General features: G+C 46.4%; 1 protein-coding gene across 1 annotated transcript in view; it reads right to left on the reverse strand.

Moving 5' to 3' along the window:
- Positions 1–10,486, reverse strand: part of LOC143500408 (calmodulin-binding transcription activator 2-like) — a gene marked incomplete at its 3' end in the record, with an annotated part of 66,332 nt that extends 55,846 nt beyond the window's left edge. Inside the window, 6 exon segments of the mRNA XM_076994530.1 lie at positions 9–80; positions 531–666; positions 976–1,043; positions 2,283–2,380; positions 6,768–6,865; positions 10,294–10,486. Coding sequence (XP_076850645.1) covers positions 9–80; positions 531–666; positions 976–1,043; positions 2,283–2,380; positions 6,768–6,798 — 405 coding nt within the window.
- Positions 10,487–13,434: the final 2,948 nt, after the last annotated feature.

Genomic DNA, 13,434 nt, shown 5'->3' on the forward strand with positions numbered 1-13,434 from the left:
AAACTGACCTGCAGAAGCCAGTAGCACCTCCTGTGGAATGTTGGGATAATGGAGGAATGAACATAACAGCCATACAGACACTGGAGAAAGAGAGAGGAGCGAGAGAAAAGAAGAGAGAGAGGGGAGAGGGAGGAGAGAGGGAGGAAAAGAGAAGGAGGAGAGGAGATGGGATGAGGGAAGAGAGAGAGAGAAGGAGGAGAGGAGAGAGAGAGGGGGGAGTAGAACTTAGGAAGTGTGTAACTTAAAGTGTTCGGTAAAGTATGCTGAATATGTGAAGCGTACAAGTACTCTCCAGGCGTGTGTGAATTTTAATGATCGTGTGTAAGATTTTGTATATGTGTATATGTATGTGTGTGTGAGTGTGTGTGAGTGTGTGTGTGTATGTGTGTGTGTGTGTGTGGTTGTGTGTGTGTGTATATGCGTGTGTATGGTTGTGTGTGTGTGTGGTTGTGTGTGTGTGTGTGTGTGTGTGTGTGTGTATGGTTCTGTGTGTGTGTATGGTTGTGTGTGTGTGTGTGTGTGTGTCTCACCTCTGTTTTCTGCACTTTGAGTTTCATGTGATCTTCTCTTGTGGTTTTTCCATCTTTTCGTTTCTTCCAGCAGTATCCGTCCTTCCTGTACTGAACCTTCTTCCTGTTGTACAGTAGAATCGACCCATTCTGTGGCCTGTCCACACACACACACACACACACACACACACACACACACACACACACACACCACACACACACACACACACCTTGGAGTAAATAACAGCAGACAATATACACATATTCACACGTGCAATCGTATGTGTGAATGTGGGATTGACATGTACACACAAATATATACATAATCACTCATAAGCATTCATCCATGCATACACAGAAGTGTCAGTCAGTGTGTGTTACGTGTTGTGTGCATGTGTCTGTGTATTTGCGTGTAAGTGTCTAAGAGGGTGTGTGTTGATGAATGGGGCGGATTACGCACACACACCTGGTCTTGAGTGTGCAAGATAGCCACTCTTCATGTCTGTCAAATGAGATCAAATAGGATGCAATCTCCTGTAAGACAAACCCAACACACACACACAGATTAGGTGACGTATCCTGGCATCTCCACATGAATGATGACATGTATGAAATAGTCTCAGGTTCTTTTAGTAGGGCTGGTTTAGTAAGGCTGGTTTAGTAAAGCTGGATTAGTAAGGCTGGATTAGTAAAGCTGGTTTAGTAAAGCTGGATTAGTAAGGCTGGATTAGTAGGGCTAGATTAGTAGGGCTGGTTTAGTAAGGCTGGTTTAGTAAGGCTGGTTTAGTAAGGCTGGATTAGTAGGGCTGGATTAGTAGGACTAGATTAGTAGGGCTGGTTTAGTAAAGCTGGATTAGTAGGGCTGGATTAGTAGGACTAGATTAGTAGGGCTGGTTTAGTAAGGCTGGATTAGTAGGGCTGGTTTAGGAAGGCTGGTTTAGTAGGGCTGGATTAGTAAGGCTGGATTAGTAGAGCTAGATTTGTAGGACTAGATTAGTAGGGCTGGTTTAGTAGGGCTGGATCAGTAGGGCTGGTTTAGTAAGGCTGGTTTAGTAAGGCTGGTTTAGTAGGGCTGGTTTAGTAAGGCTGGTTTAGTAGGGCTGGTTTAGTAGGGCTGGATTAGTAGGGCTGGATTAGTAGGACTAGATTAGTAGGGCTGGTTTAGTAAAGCTGGATTAGTAGGGCTGGATTAGTAGGAACTAGATTAGTAGGGCTGGTTTAGTAAGGCTGGATTAGTAGGGCTGGTTTAGTAAGGCTGGTTTAGGAAGGCTGGTTTAGTAGGGCTGGATTAGTAAGGCTGGATTAGTAGGGCTAGATTAGTAGGACTAGATTAGTAGGGCTGGTTTAGTAGGGCTGGATCAGTAGGGCTGGTTTAGTAAGGCTGGTTTAGTAGGGCTGGTTTAGTAAGGCTGGTTTAGTAGGGCTGGATCAGTAGGGCTGGTTTAGTAGGGCTAGATTAGTAGCCTTAATAAATACTGTTATTGAATAAACAAACAAGGAGAAGGTTTTATTAAACTGCTGCACACATTTGACCCCAGGGTTAGAGTTAAAGTTAGGGTTAGAGTTAGGGTGCGAGTAACCCACATGAGGTGCGAAATTGAGAGTTGCCTGTGAACTTTTATGAAGCTTCTATTGAAAAGATAAAGCTAATTAAAACTCTTGCCCACAACCCTCACACACACACACACACACACACACACACACACACACACACACACACACACACACACACACACACACACACGCACACACACACGCACACACACTCCCTACCTCGTTGGTATTCCAGCGCAGTCTCTCTTTAGGCAGGGTGCTAGGATGTGGTAAACACTCCAGCAGCTTAGTGAACACCTTCATCTGATGGTTATTCTCTGGAACACACGAACACACACACACACACACACACACACACACACACACACACACACACACACACACACACACACACACACACACACACACACACGAGCATACACAACCATACATACACACACAAATGAGCATACACAACCATCCACAAACACGAGCATACATAACCATACATACATACACACACACACACACACACACACGAGCATACACAACCATACATACACACACAAATGAGCATACACAACCATCCACAAACACGAGCATACATAACCATACATACATACACACACACACACACACACACACGAGCATACACAACCATACATACACACACAAATGAGCATACACAACCATCCACAAACACGAGCATACATAACCATACATACATACACACACACACACACACACACACACATACACACACAAATGAGCATACACAACCATCCACAAACACGAGCATACATAACCATACATACACACACACACACACACACACACACACACACACACACACACACACATATGAGCATACACAACCATCCCATACATTTGCATGTGCATACACAAACATGAACACACACACACCTACGAGCATTACCAGTTAGGATTCAGCTAGCGTTAGCACAAAGCTAGCACATATAGCTGTAATGCTGTTATCATTCGTGTGCTGTAGCTTTATAAAACTATGTTATCCATTTACATGTCGTTTTGTAGGTGAAGGATTTTGGGTTCAGTTCTACTAATCCCACTACAAATGTATTTATTTTACTCTTATTCTATTCATCTGGCTGTTTTTATGGAATTGTGGAATTGTGGCTGTTAATTATGGAATAGAAAGCACAAGCGTGACATTTCCTTTAGGAATGTGAAAAACATGAACTCAAAAGCCCCGACAGCTGATTTGCAACTCAGCCCCCTGGTTTACCAATAAACTTTGAAAGATGAAGGTAGCTGGGCTCTTGAGCCACGTACACGGCATCTGGCCTCACTGTTCGTACGTTAACCTATAGAGAACATCAAAAGGCTCACTTCTACTCTAACATCATCAAAAACAGTCCAGGAAACTCCAAGCAACTGTTCTCTACTATCAATAATCTTCTCAAAACACAAACACCCAAACGCACAGAAATTACAGAGATACTCTGCAATACTATTATGACCTTTTTCACAACAAAAATGGACTCTATTCATATAACCCTTCTGAGTAAATCCATTCTACCTGTGCAGACTGCCTGTTCAGTGTGAGGTGCCCCAGTCTCTTAACTGCTTTCCAGACACCTCGCAGCAAGAGGTCATCAGCAGGACGAAACCTCTTCCTGTGCCTTAGACCACTTCCCTACAGCTCTAGTGAAAGCAAACCTGTCTGCCATGATAACCTCTGGAATAAACCGCTCTGTGCAGGTTGGCCAGTTCCATTTGCCTTAAAAACAGCCATAATCAGACCACTACTTTAAAAATCCACCCTTGATCCTAAAGTGTTTGCAAATTACAGGCCCATCTCCAATCTTCCTGACGGCTGCTGATGACTGGTTCACCTTCCCTCCTCATCCTTCTCAAGAACCACAAGATACTCCTCAATCGGAGTACATCACACCACAGGGCTGACAGGTATCGCCCTAGCCTGGTTTCAGTCCTATCTCACTAACCTAAAGTCCCAGACACATGCTATGACCTGTGGAGTGCCCCAGGGGTCAGTTATCGGCCTCATTCTCTTCACTATATACTTGCTCTCCCTTGGTGATGTCACCAGTCGCTATGGCATTTCATTTCATTGTTATGCAGATGACATCAGAAATGGGGACTCAAGTTTTTGTACTCGAGTCGCACTTAAGTCGCATATACAGTGACTTCAGACTCGACTTAGACTTGTATTCAAAAGACTTCCAACTCGACTTGGACTCGTGATTTGAGACTCGTGAACAATCTTTTATTTGTAATGTTCTTGTGTTTCATTTGACAATCTCTTCTCCACCTGTCTTTATGCTTTTCACGTCCCACTGATGTAAGGTTTTCGGTGCGCGGATCCTCGCGCCGGTCGCGACATGTCAATATAAACCTAGCTTTACGTGACACAAATGTGCGCGCCGCAAACCATCGCGATCATGGCGGCGCTGGTGAGGACACTCGCTTCTGGTCCACCATTCATAATAATATTTGGGTACAAAAACTTTGGCACAAGTAGCAAATAGAAGAGCAGCAAACTGCAGCATGTGTGGCATAAAAATACAGGATGCTGGCTCCACCACATCTAATTTTATTCGCCACCTGAAAACCCACCCGGAAAGGTTAGTCACTGCCTGAAAGGTTATTAGCATCTGCTACAAACAAGCTTAGAGTCACAGTTAGTGTGTTAAGTATAACAACCTAATGTTTACCCAGTTATCTTGGTATTGACTTGCCACCAGTGCAGCAGTAGAGAGGGTGTTCAGTCATGGAGGCCTCATAATGCGCCCTCACCGAGCCAGGCTAAGTGCAAGTACCCTGTCAATCCTGATCTTTTAAAAATGTAATGCGTTAGTTGCATAAACATTTTCCTTGTATTGGGACACTGAAAGACACCATGAAGTTCAAATAGATTGTGTTTGATCCAGTTCATTAGGAGTTCAATGACTTGGACTTGACATCAAAGACTTGAGACTTGACTCGAACAGACCTATGCTTTAGAGGAGCTGTTCAGTATCGATATATGTCCCGATCGCCCCCTCCTTGGCATTGTGGTTGCCATGGCAACGCCCCTCATGTTCTTGTTTCAGTCTCCACCTCCATTCCTCTGTTCAAGCCCCCTGTTTCAGTCTCCACCTCCGTTCCTCTGTTCAAGCCCCCTGTTTCAGTCTCCACCTCTGTTCCTCTGTTCACACCCCCTGTTTCAGTCTCCACCTCCGTTCCTCTGTTCACACCCCCTGTTTCAGTCTCCACCTCCGTTCCTCTGTTCACACCCCCTGTTTCAGTCTCCACCTCCGTTCCTCTGTTCACACCCCCTGTTTCAGTCTCCACCTCCGTTCCTCTGTTCACACCCCCTGTTTCAGTCTCCACCTCCGTTCCTCTGTTCACACCCCCTGTTTCAGTCTCCACCTCTGTTCCTCTGTTCACGCCTCTTGTTTCAGTCTCCGCCTCCGTTCCTCTGTTCACGCCTCTTGTTTTAGTCCCCGCCTTCGTTCCTCTGTTCACACCCCCTGTTTCAGTCTCCGCCTCTGTTCCTCTGTTCACACCCCCTGTTTCAGTCTCCGCCTCCGTTCCTCTGTTCACGCCTCTTGTTTCAGTCTCCGCCTCCGTTCCTCTGTTCACGCCTCTTGTTTTAGTCCCCGCCTTCGTTCCTCTGTTCACGCCTCTTGTTTTAGTCCCCGCCTTCGTTCCTCTGTTCACGCCCCTGTTTCAGTCTCTGCCTTGTGTCTCTGACCTCACCTGTGTAGTTTAGTCGTGTACTTGTACCTGTATTTGGTCTCTGATTGTTGGTTGTTGCGTGTATGTGCGTAAGTTCTCTTTGCATAGTTGCGTATTTTCTAGGTCAGCCATTCGTGTGTGTAGCTCCGTTTTTGTGTATTTGTGTATGTTTTTGTTTATGTTCTCCTCTATGTCAGTTTTCCCATTACTTGCTATGTGATGCCGTCATATTTTCAGTTAGTTGTGTTTGTGTTGTAGTTTGGTTTATCAATGTGGGATTTTGTCGTTTGTCTTCACTTTTCTGCTTGTTTTGTTAATAAAATGTTTATTCTCCCACACTGGTTCCATCCAGTTCCATCCTCAAGACCCACCTACCAATATACCTCTCCTCCCTCCTCTGTCCAAACCATCTCAATCTCGCTTCTCTAATTTTATCTCCAAAACATGCAACATGTGCTGATCCTCTAATAAACTCATTTCTGATCCTATCCTTCCTCGTCACTCCAAATGAGAATCTCAACATCTTCATCTCAGACACCTCCATCTCCCTCACCTGTCTCTTTGTCAGTGCCACTGTCTCCAGTCCATACAACATAGCAGGTCTCACTACTGTCCTATAGATCTTTCCTTTCATTCTAGCCGACACCCTTCTATCACAGATAACCTACCATTACAATATCTAGTTGAATCATCATATTGGTACTGAACATTTTCACAACCCTACACATGAGCATCAATACACACATGCACACACACACACACGCGTATGAGCATACACAAATATCAATACACACACACACGAGCATACACAAACATAAATACACTCACACACACACACACACGAGCGTACACAAACATCAATACACACACATACACACACAAGCATACACTAACACCAAGACATGTGCATCTGACTGTGTGTGTGTGTGTGTGTGTGTGTGTGTGTGTGTGTGTGTGTGTGTGTGTGTGTGTGTGTGTGTGTGTGTGTGTGAGATACAGACTGACCAGACTCTGAGGTGCTGTCCTTGTTGTTCATGGTGAGACACACTCACTCTGTCCAGCCTACAGGGCCAGTCAGATCCACAGCAGCCCAAACTGCAACTCTAAGACACAGATGAACAAACACATGAGCAAAAATCCAGTAATAAGGCACATACAATATAGCCCAGTAACAAAATCCAGTAATAAGGGACATATAGTATAGCCCAGTAACAAAATCCAGTAATAAGGCACATATAGTATAGCCCAGTAACAAAATCCAGTAATAAGGGACATATACTATAGCCCAGTAATAAAATCCAGTAATAAGGCACATATAGTATAGCCCAGTAACAAAATCCAGTAATAAGGAGCATTAATACGGCCCAGTAATAAGGAGTATAACCCTGTATTAAGGCCAATTTCTATGGCCAAGTAACAAGTTGTTTTTCAAAAACAAGGCCCAGAAATAAAATGTGATATATCAGTAGCCTCTCTTGTAAACAGCTCCCCCTCACCCACCCTCACAACCCACCACCACCACCACCACCCACCCTCACAACCCACCACCACCACCACCCACCCTCACAACCCACCACCACCACCCACCACCCACCCTCACAACCCACCACCACCACCCACCCTCATAACCCACCAACACCACCCACCCTCACAACCCACCAACACCACCCACCCTCACAACCCACCAACACCACCCACCCCCACAACCCACCACCACCACCCACCACCCACCCTCACAACCCACCATCACCACCCACCCTCACAACCCACCACCACCCTCACAACCCACCACCACCACCACCCACCCTCACAACCCACCAACACCACCCACCCTCACAACCCACCACCACCCTCACACACCCTCACAACCCACCACCACCACCCACCACCACCCACCCTCACAACCCACCATCACCACCCACCCTCACAACCCACCACCACCACCACCCACCCTCACAACCCACCACCACCACCCACCACCACCACCCTCACCACCACCACCCACCCTCACAACCCACCACCCACCACCACCACCCACCCTCACAACCCACCACCACCACCACCCACCCTCACAACCTACCACCACCACCCACCCTCACAACCTACCACCACCACCCACCCTCACAACCCACCACCACCACCACCCACCCTCACAACCCACCACCACCACCCACCACCATCACAACCCACACCACCACCACCACCACCCACCCTCACAACCCACACCACCACCCACCACCACCCACCATCACAACCCACACCACCACCACCACCACCCACCCTCACAACCCACACCACCACCCACCATCACAACCCACACCACCACCACCCACCCTCACAACCCACCACCACCCACCACCCACCCTCACAACCCACACCACCACCCACCACCACCCACCATCACAACCCACACCACCACCACCCACCCTCACAACCCACACCACCACCATCCACCACCCACCATCCCAACCCACACCACCACCATCACCCACCACCCACCCTCACAACCCACCACCACCCACCACCCACCATCATCACCACCACCCACCCTTACAACCCACCACCACCACCCAGGACTCCAAACCAGTCTCTATTACCCTCTGTTGCCTAGTTACCACCGCAGTGTACAGCAAGAGAGAATGAAGGAGAGAAGAGAGAGAGAAGAAAATGAGAGAGAGAGCGAGAGAGAGAGAATGAGAGAGAGAGAAAAACGTGGGATCTTTTTGGAAACATAATGGATGAGAATATATGGATGGAATGTAACAATATAAATAAATTAATTTAACCTTTGATTTTAATCAACTTTTAAACCCATAATTATTTATATTTGCAGCATAACATGTCAACATGTCACAGTTGCTATGATTGACCCTAACAACCTGCCTTTGAGTGATTACGATTACTTCCTTTGACAGAGTAGTAAGAGACACAAAACCCCTGGAGCACAAAGACACACACACACACACACACACACAATGTCATTCTCTGTAACAGTACCCTTTGGGAGTCTGGGTTTAATTAGCTAATGTAGTGTTCAGTAGCACTACAGAAACACAAGCTGTGAGTTATGGTGGATCTGGAGGAGTATCAAAACATTTGTGTTGCCCCACTAATGATAAATAAATACCAGTATCCACCCACTAACACAGTAACTGTAAACCAGACTCCACCCCAAACACTAACACTGGGAACCAGACTCCACCCCCAAACACTAACACTGAGAACCAGACTCCACCCCCAAACACTAACACTGGGAACCAGACTCCACCCTCCAAACACTAACACTGGGAACCAGACTCCACCCCCAAACACTAACACTGGGCACCAGACTCCACCCTCCAAACACTAACACTGAGAACCAGACTCCACCCTCCAAACACTAACAGTGGGAACCAGACTCCACCCCCAAACACTAACACTGGGAACCAGACTCCACCCTCCAAACACTAACACTGGGAACCAGACTCCACCCCCAAACACTAACACTGGGAACCAGACTCCACCCCCAAACACTAACACTGGGAACCAGACTCCACCCTCCAAACACTAACACTGGGAACCAGACTCCACCCTCCAAACACTAACACTGTAAACCAGACTCCACCTCCAAACACTAACACTGGGAACCAGACTCCACCCTCCAAACACTAACACTGGGAACCAGACTCCACCCCCAAACACTAACACTGTGAACCAGACTCCACCCTCCAAACACTAACACTGGGAACCAGACTCCACCCTCCAAACACTAACATTGTGAACCAGACTCCACCCCCAAACATTAACACTGTGAACCAGACTCCACCCCCAAACACTAACACTGTGAACCAGACTCCTCCCCCAAACACTAACACTGGGAACCAGACTCCACCCCCAAACACAGTAAATGCTGAGCAGTGAAAAGTTAAGCTCACTTCTTGAACTTGTCAACCACAGTTATCCAATCAGTAACCAGAAATCCATCAGTGTAATATCAGTGTATGAATATCAGTGTAATATCAGTGTATGGCTCATGAACCAAAAATTATTAATGCTTTTTTCTATTATGCTATAAGAACATTTAAATATTATATATAAACTGCCATCCATCCAAAATTCATAACATATACACACAAGTGAAATCTGACAGCATGATTTTTGGCGAGATGCTCTGTGCACGGTCCTCAGTAGCAAATCAGACAGGCCAAGAGGAACATGATGGTGCAGACATTATCAGACATTATCAGAGGTTGACACTGACCACTACAATTTTCACATACAGCATGAAACTAAAAAACAAATTAAGTTTACATGCAAACTTTACAATAGAGGCAAATTAACCGAAATTAAACGGCAGCAGTAAACGGGCTCACACAAGTGTGATTCAGAGGTGTCAAAGCTATTACTATATTACTACACCATTATGTAATTTTTCCGCTTAGTTAAGAACTGAGCAGAGATCCTTCCCATCACAGGTGGTCGACCTGATCTCACTCCCATTCAGTGTCTGAACTGTGAAATGGTGCACTGGGTTAAAGAGCGACTGTCTTACCCAGCACATGGAGTTAACACCAGGGTGAAGCTGAGGGCCAGATCACAGTCAACACACTTCGCTCAAGCATCATCACACAGACACACACGTTACACCAGAAGATCGGCGTGGACCATAAACCCTGAAGATGCTTAGATGGATCTACTGCTCATGTGCGCAGCGACACCTCGTCAGGCTGAGTGGACATGTCCAGGTCTTCACCACACCACCGACACCACCCTACCGAGACCCGGGGACCCGCTCAACGCCAGCGAGGCCCCCGACACCTACTGACACTCCCGGCCCACCTAACCGCGGAGTGAGGCTCCTGTAGCGGGGACGCGGGCGGGGGCGCGGAGGGGCGCGGCGGGGACGCGGGCGGGGGCGCGGCGGGGACGCGAGTGGGGACGCGGGGACGCGGAGGGGCGCGGCGGGGACGCGGGCGGGGACGCGAGTGGGGACGCGGGGACGCGGAGGGGCGCGGCGGGGACGCGGGCGTATCACGGACCCGAACAGCGCGCTCGCTAGTCCATCGAGACATGTTCCGTATACACAGACAGTGAAGGCGAGGACAGCGGGTCCTGCGCCGCGTCACCTATAACCACGAGGAAGAACAGGTCCTCCGTGGACCGTGGAAGGTTTTAATATCGGTAATCAGAAGTACGGAGCGCCGTGCGGAGCTCGGGGTAAGAAGACAGAAGCGGCGACAGCTCCTCACCTTCCGCCTTCTCCCGCGCCGCCATCTTGTGAGGGCTGACGTCACCGCGCAGAGCGTCACGGGCGTGGGGGGGGGGGTGTGCAGCTCATATATATATATATATATATATATATATATATATATATATATATATATATATATATATATATATATATATATATATATATATATATATATATATATATACACACACACACACACACACACACACACACACCACCCAACACCCTAGCAGAGCACGAGACCTCTTCACGTTCAACTCTTATTGCCTCAGACTAATATTAAAGAAAAAAGTATTTAGTAATAGCATTGTATTTAAATTTAATAATGACATTTAGTACATACATATATATATATATATATAGTTTTTTCCTATACTCACTTTATTGGAAGTGCATTTTTAACAGTAACAATGTATCTCCTGACATTTAAATAATGTATCTCCTGACATCACGTTTGTGTTGCTGTGCGGTGTTATTTGTTAACATAATACAAGCGAAGTGTTCAGTCAGACAGCTATTTGTTGTGAAACGAAATACCATTACAATTTCAAGCATTTTTAGGTAGGCTACGTTAGCCTAAATTCCAGCACTTTTCAAACCTGGTACACAAAGCAACATTAAAATTTGTCAGGTAAATGTTCCTTCCCCTGTTTTTGAGGGGTATTTCTTTACACTACCACATGTCGTTACGGGAGGACACTGCACAGAATGACGTGTACGCGCTCGCGCTCTCACAGGGTCGCTCGCAGCGTGCGGAGTCGAGCGCTACGGTCAGACGCAAAAGTATAACTGAGCCAAGAAGAAAGCAAATATATATTTTTACTAGAGAAAATAAAAATAGTAACGCACAGTTACTTAGATAAGTAACTTTAATCTGATTACTGGACTGGAAATAGTAACTCGTTATATTACTCGTTACTGAAAAAAGTGGTAAGATTAGAGTTACTGACATCACTGCACACTAAACTCTGCAGAAAGACCAGTTTACGCTACAGCTAGTCGTCTAGCTTACAGAATACAATAATGCAGCAGTCAGAACTCTGAGGTAGCAGATGCTATCGATTCCCACACAACTGCAATGGATACCTGTGGCTTCCAGAAGTGTGTAATGTAAATGTGCCATATTTGTCAATTGTGATTTTCACCCCAACAGAAATTTGTCCTCCACATTTACCCATCTGTGCAGTGAAAACACACACACCAATGATTACTAAGGAGCTGTGGTATACACACACACACACACACTAGGGGTCGGTGGTACACGTACACACACACATGCACACTAGTGATCACTAGGGGGATGTGGTGTGCACATACACACACACACACACACTCACTCACTAGTGATTACTAGGGGTGCACACATGCTCAGAGTGGTGGGCAGCCCTAGCCTGGTGCCCGGGGAGCAGTTGGGGTTCAGTGCCTTGCTCAAGGGCACCTCAGTCATGGCCAGACCCATGCTGTCATCTGTCAACAAACAGAACATACTCACTCACACAGATACAAACAGAACACACTCACGCACACAGACACAAACAGAACACACTTACTCACATAGACACAAACAGAACACACTCACGCACACAGACACAACCAGAACACACTCACTCACACAGACACAAACAGAACACACTCACGCACACAGACACAAAAAGAACACACTCACGCACACAGACACAAAAAGAACACACTTACTCACACAGACACAAACAGAACACAATTACTCACACAGACACAAACAGAACACACTCACGCACACAGACACAAACAGAACACACTCACGCACACAGACACAAAAAGAACACACTTACTCACACAGACACAAACAGAACACAATTACTCACAGACACAAACAGAACACACTCACTCACACAAACAGAACACACTCACGCACATAGACAGAACACACTCACGCACACAGACACAAACAGAACACACTCACGCACACAGACACAAACAGAACACACTCACGCACACAGATACAAACAGAACACACTCACTCACACAAACAGAACACATTCACACACAGAGACACAAACAGAACATACTCACACACACAGACACAAACAGAACACACTCACGCACACAGACACAAACAGAACACACGCACTCACAGACACAAACAGAACATACTCACGCACAGACACAAACAGAATACCCTCACGCACACAGACACAAACAGAACATACTCACACACACACACACACAAACAGAACATACTCACGCACACAGATCTTATACAGAAAGGCGACAACTGTGCATGTACAGAAAATATGGTTTATTTATGTATAAAATCCTTGCATAGCAGTAGTAATCTGGTATGGTGCAGGGTACGGCTGGAAATACACCATCACTGCAATTATTGTGAGTTCATATTAATCTATTTTTCATATTAAACTTGCAGTTAGGAGTCTCTCTCACACACAGACATGCACACAAAGT

The sequence above is a fragment of the Brachyhypopomus gauderio genome, unplaced genomic scaffold (assembly GCF_052324685.1).
Source record: "Brachyhypopomus gauderio isolate BG-103 unplaced genomic scaffold, BGAUD_0.2 sc148, whole genome shotgun sequence".
In the NCBI taxonomy this organism is placed as follows: Eukaryota; Metazoa; Chordata; class Actinopteri; order Gymnotiformes; family Hypopomidae; genus Brachyhypopomus; species Brachyhypopomus gauderio.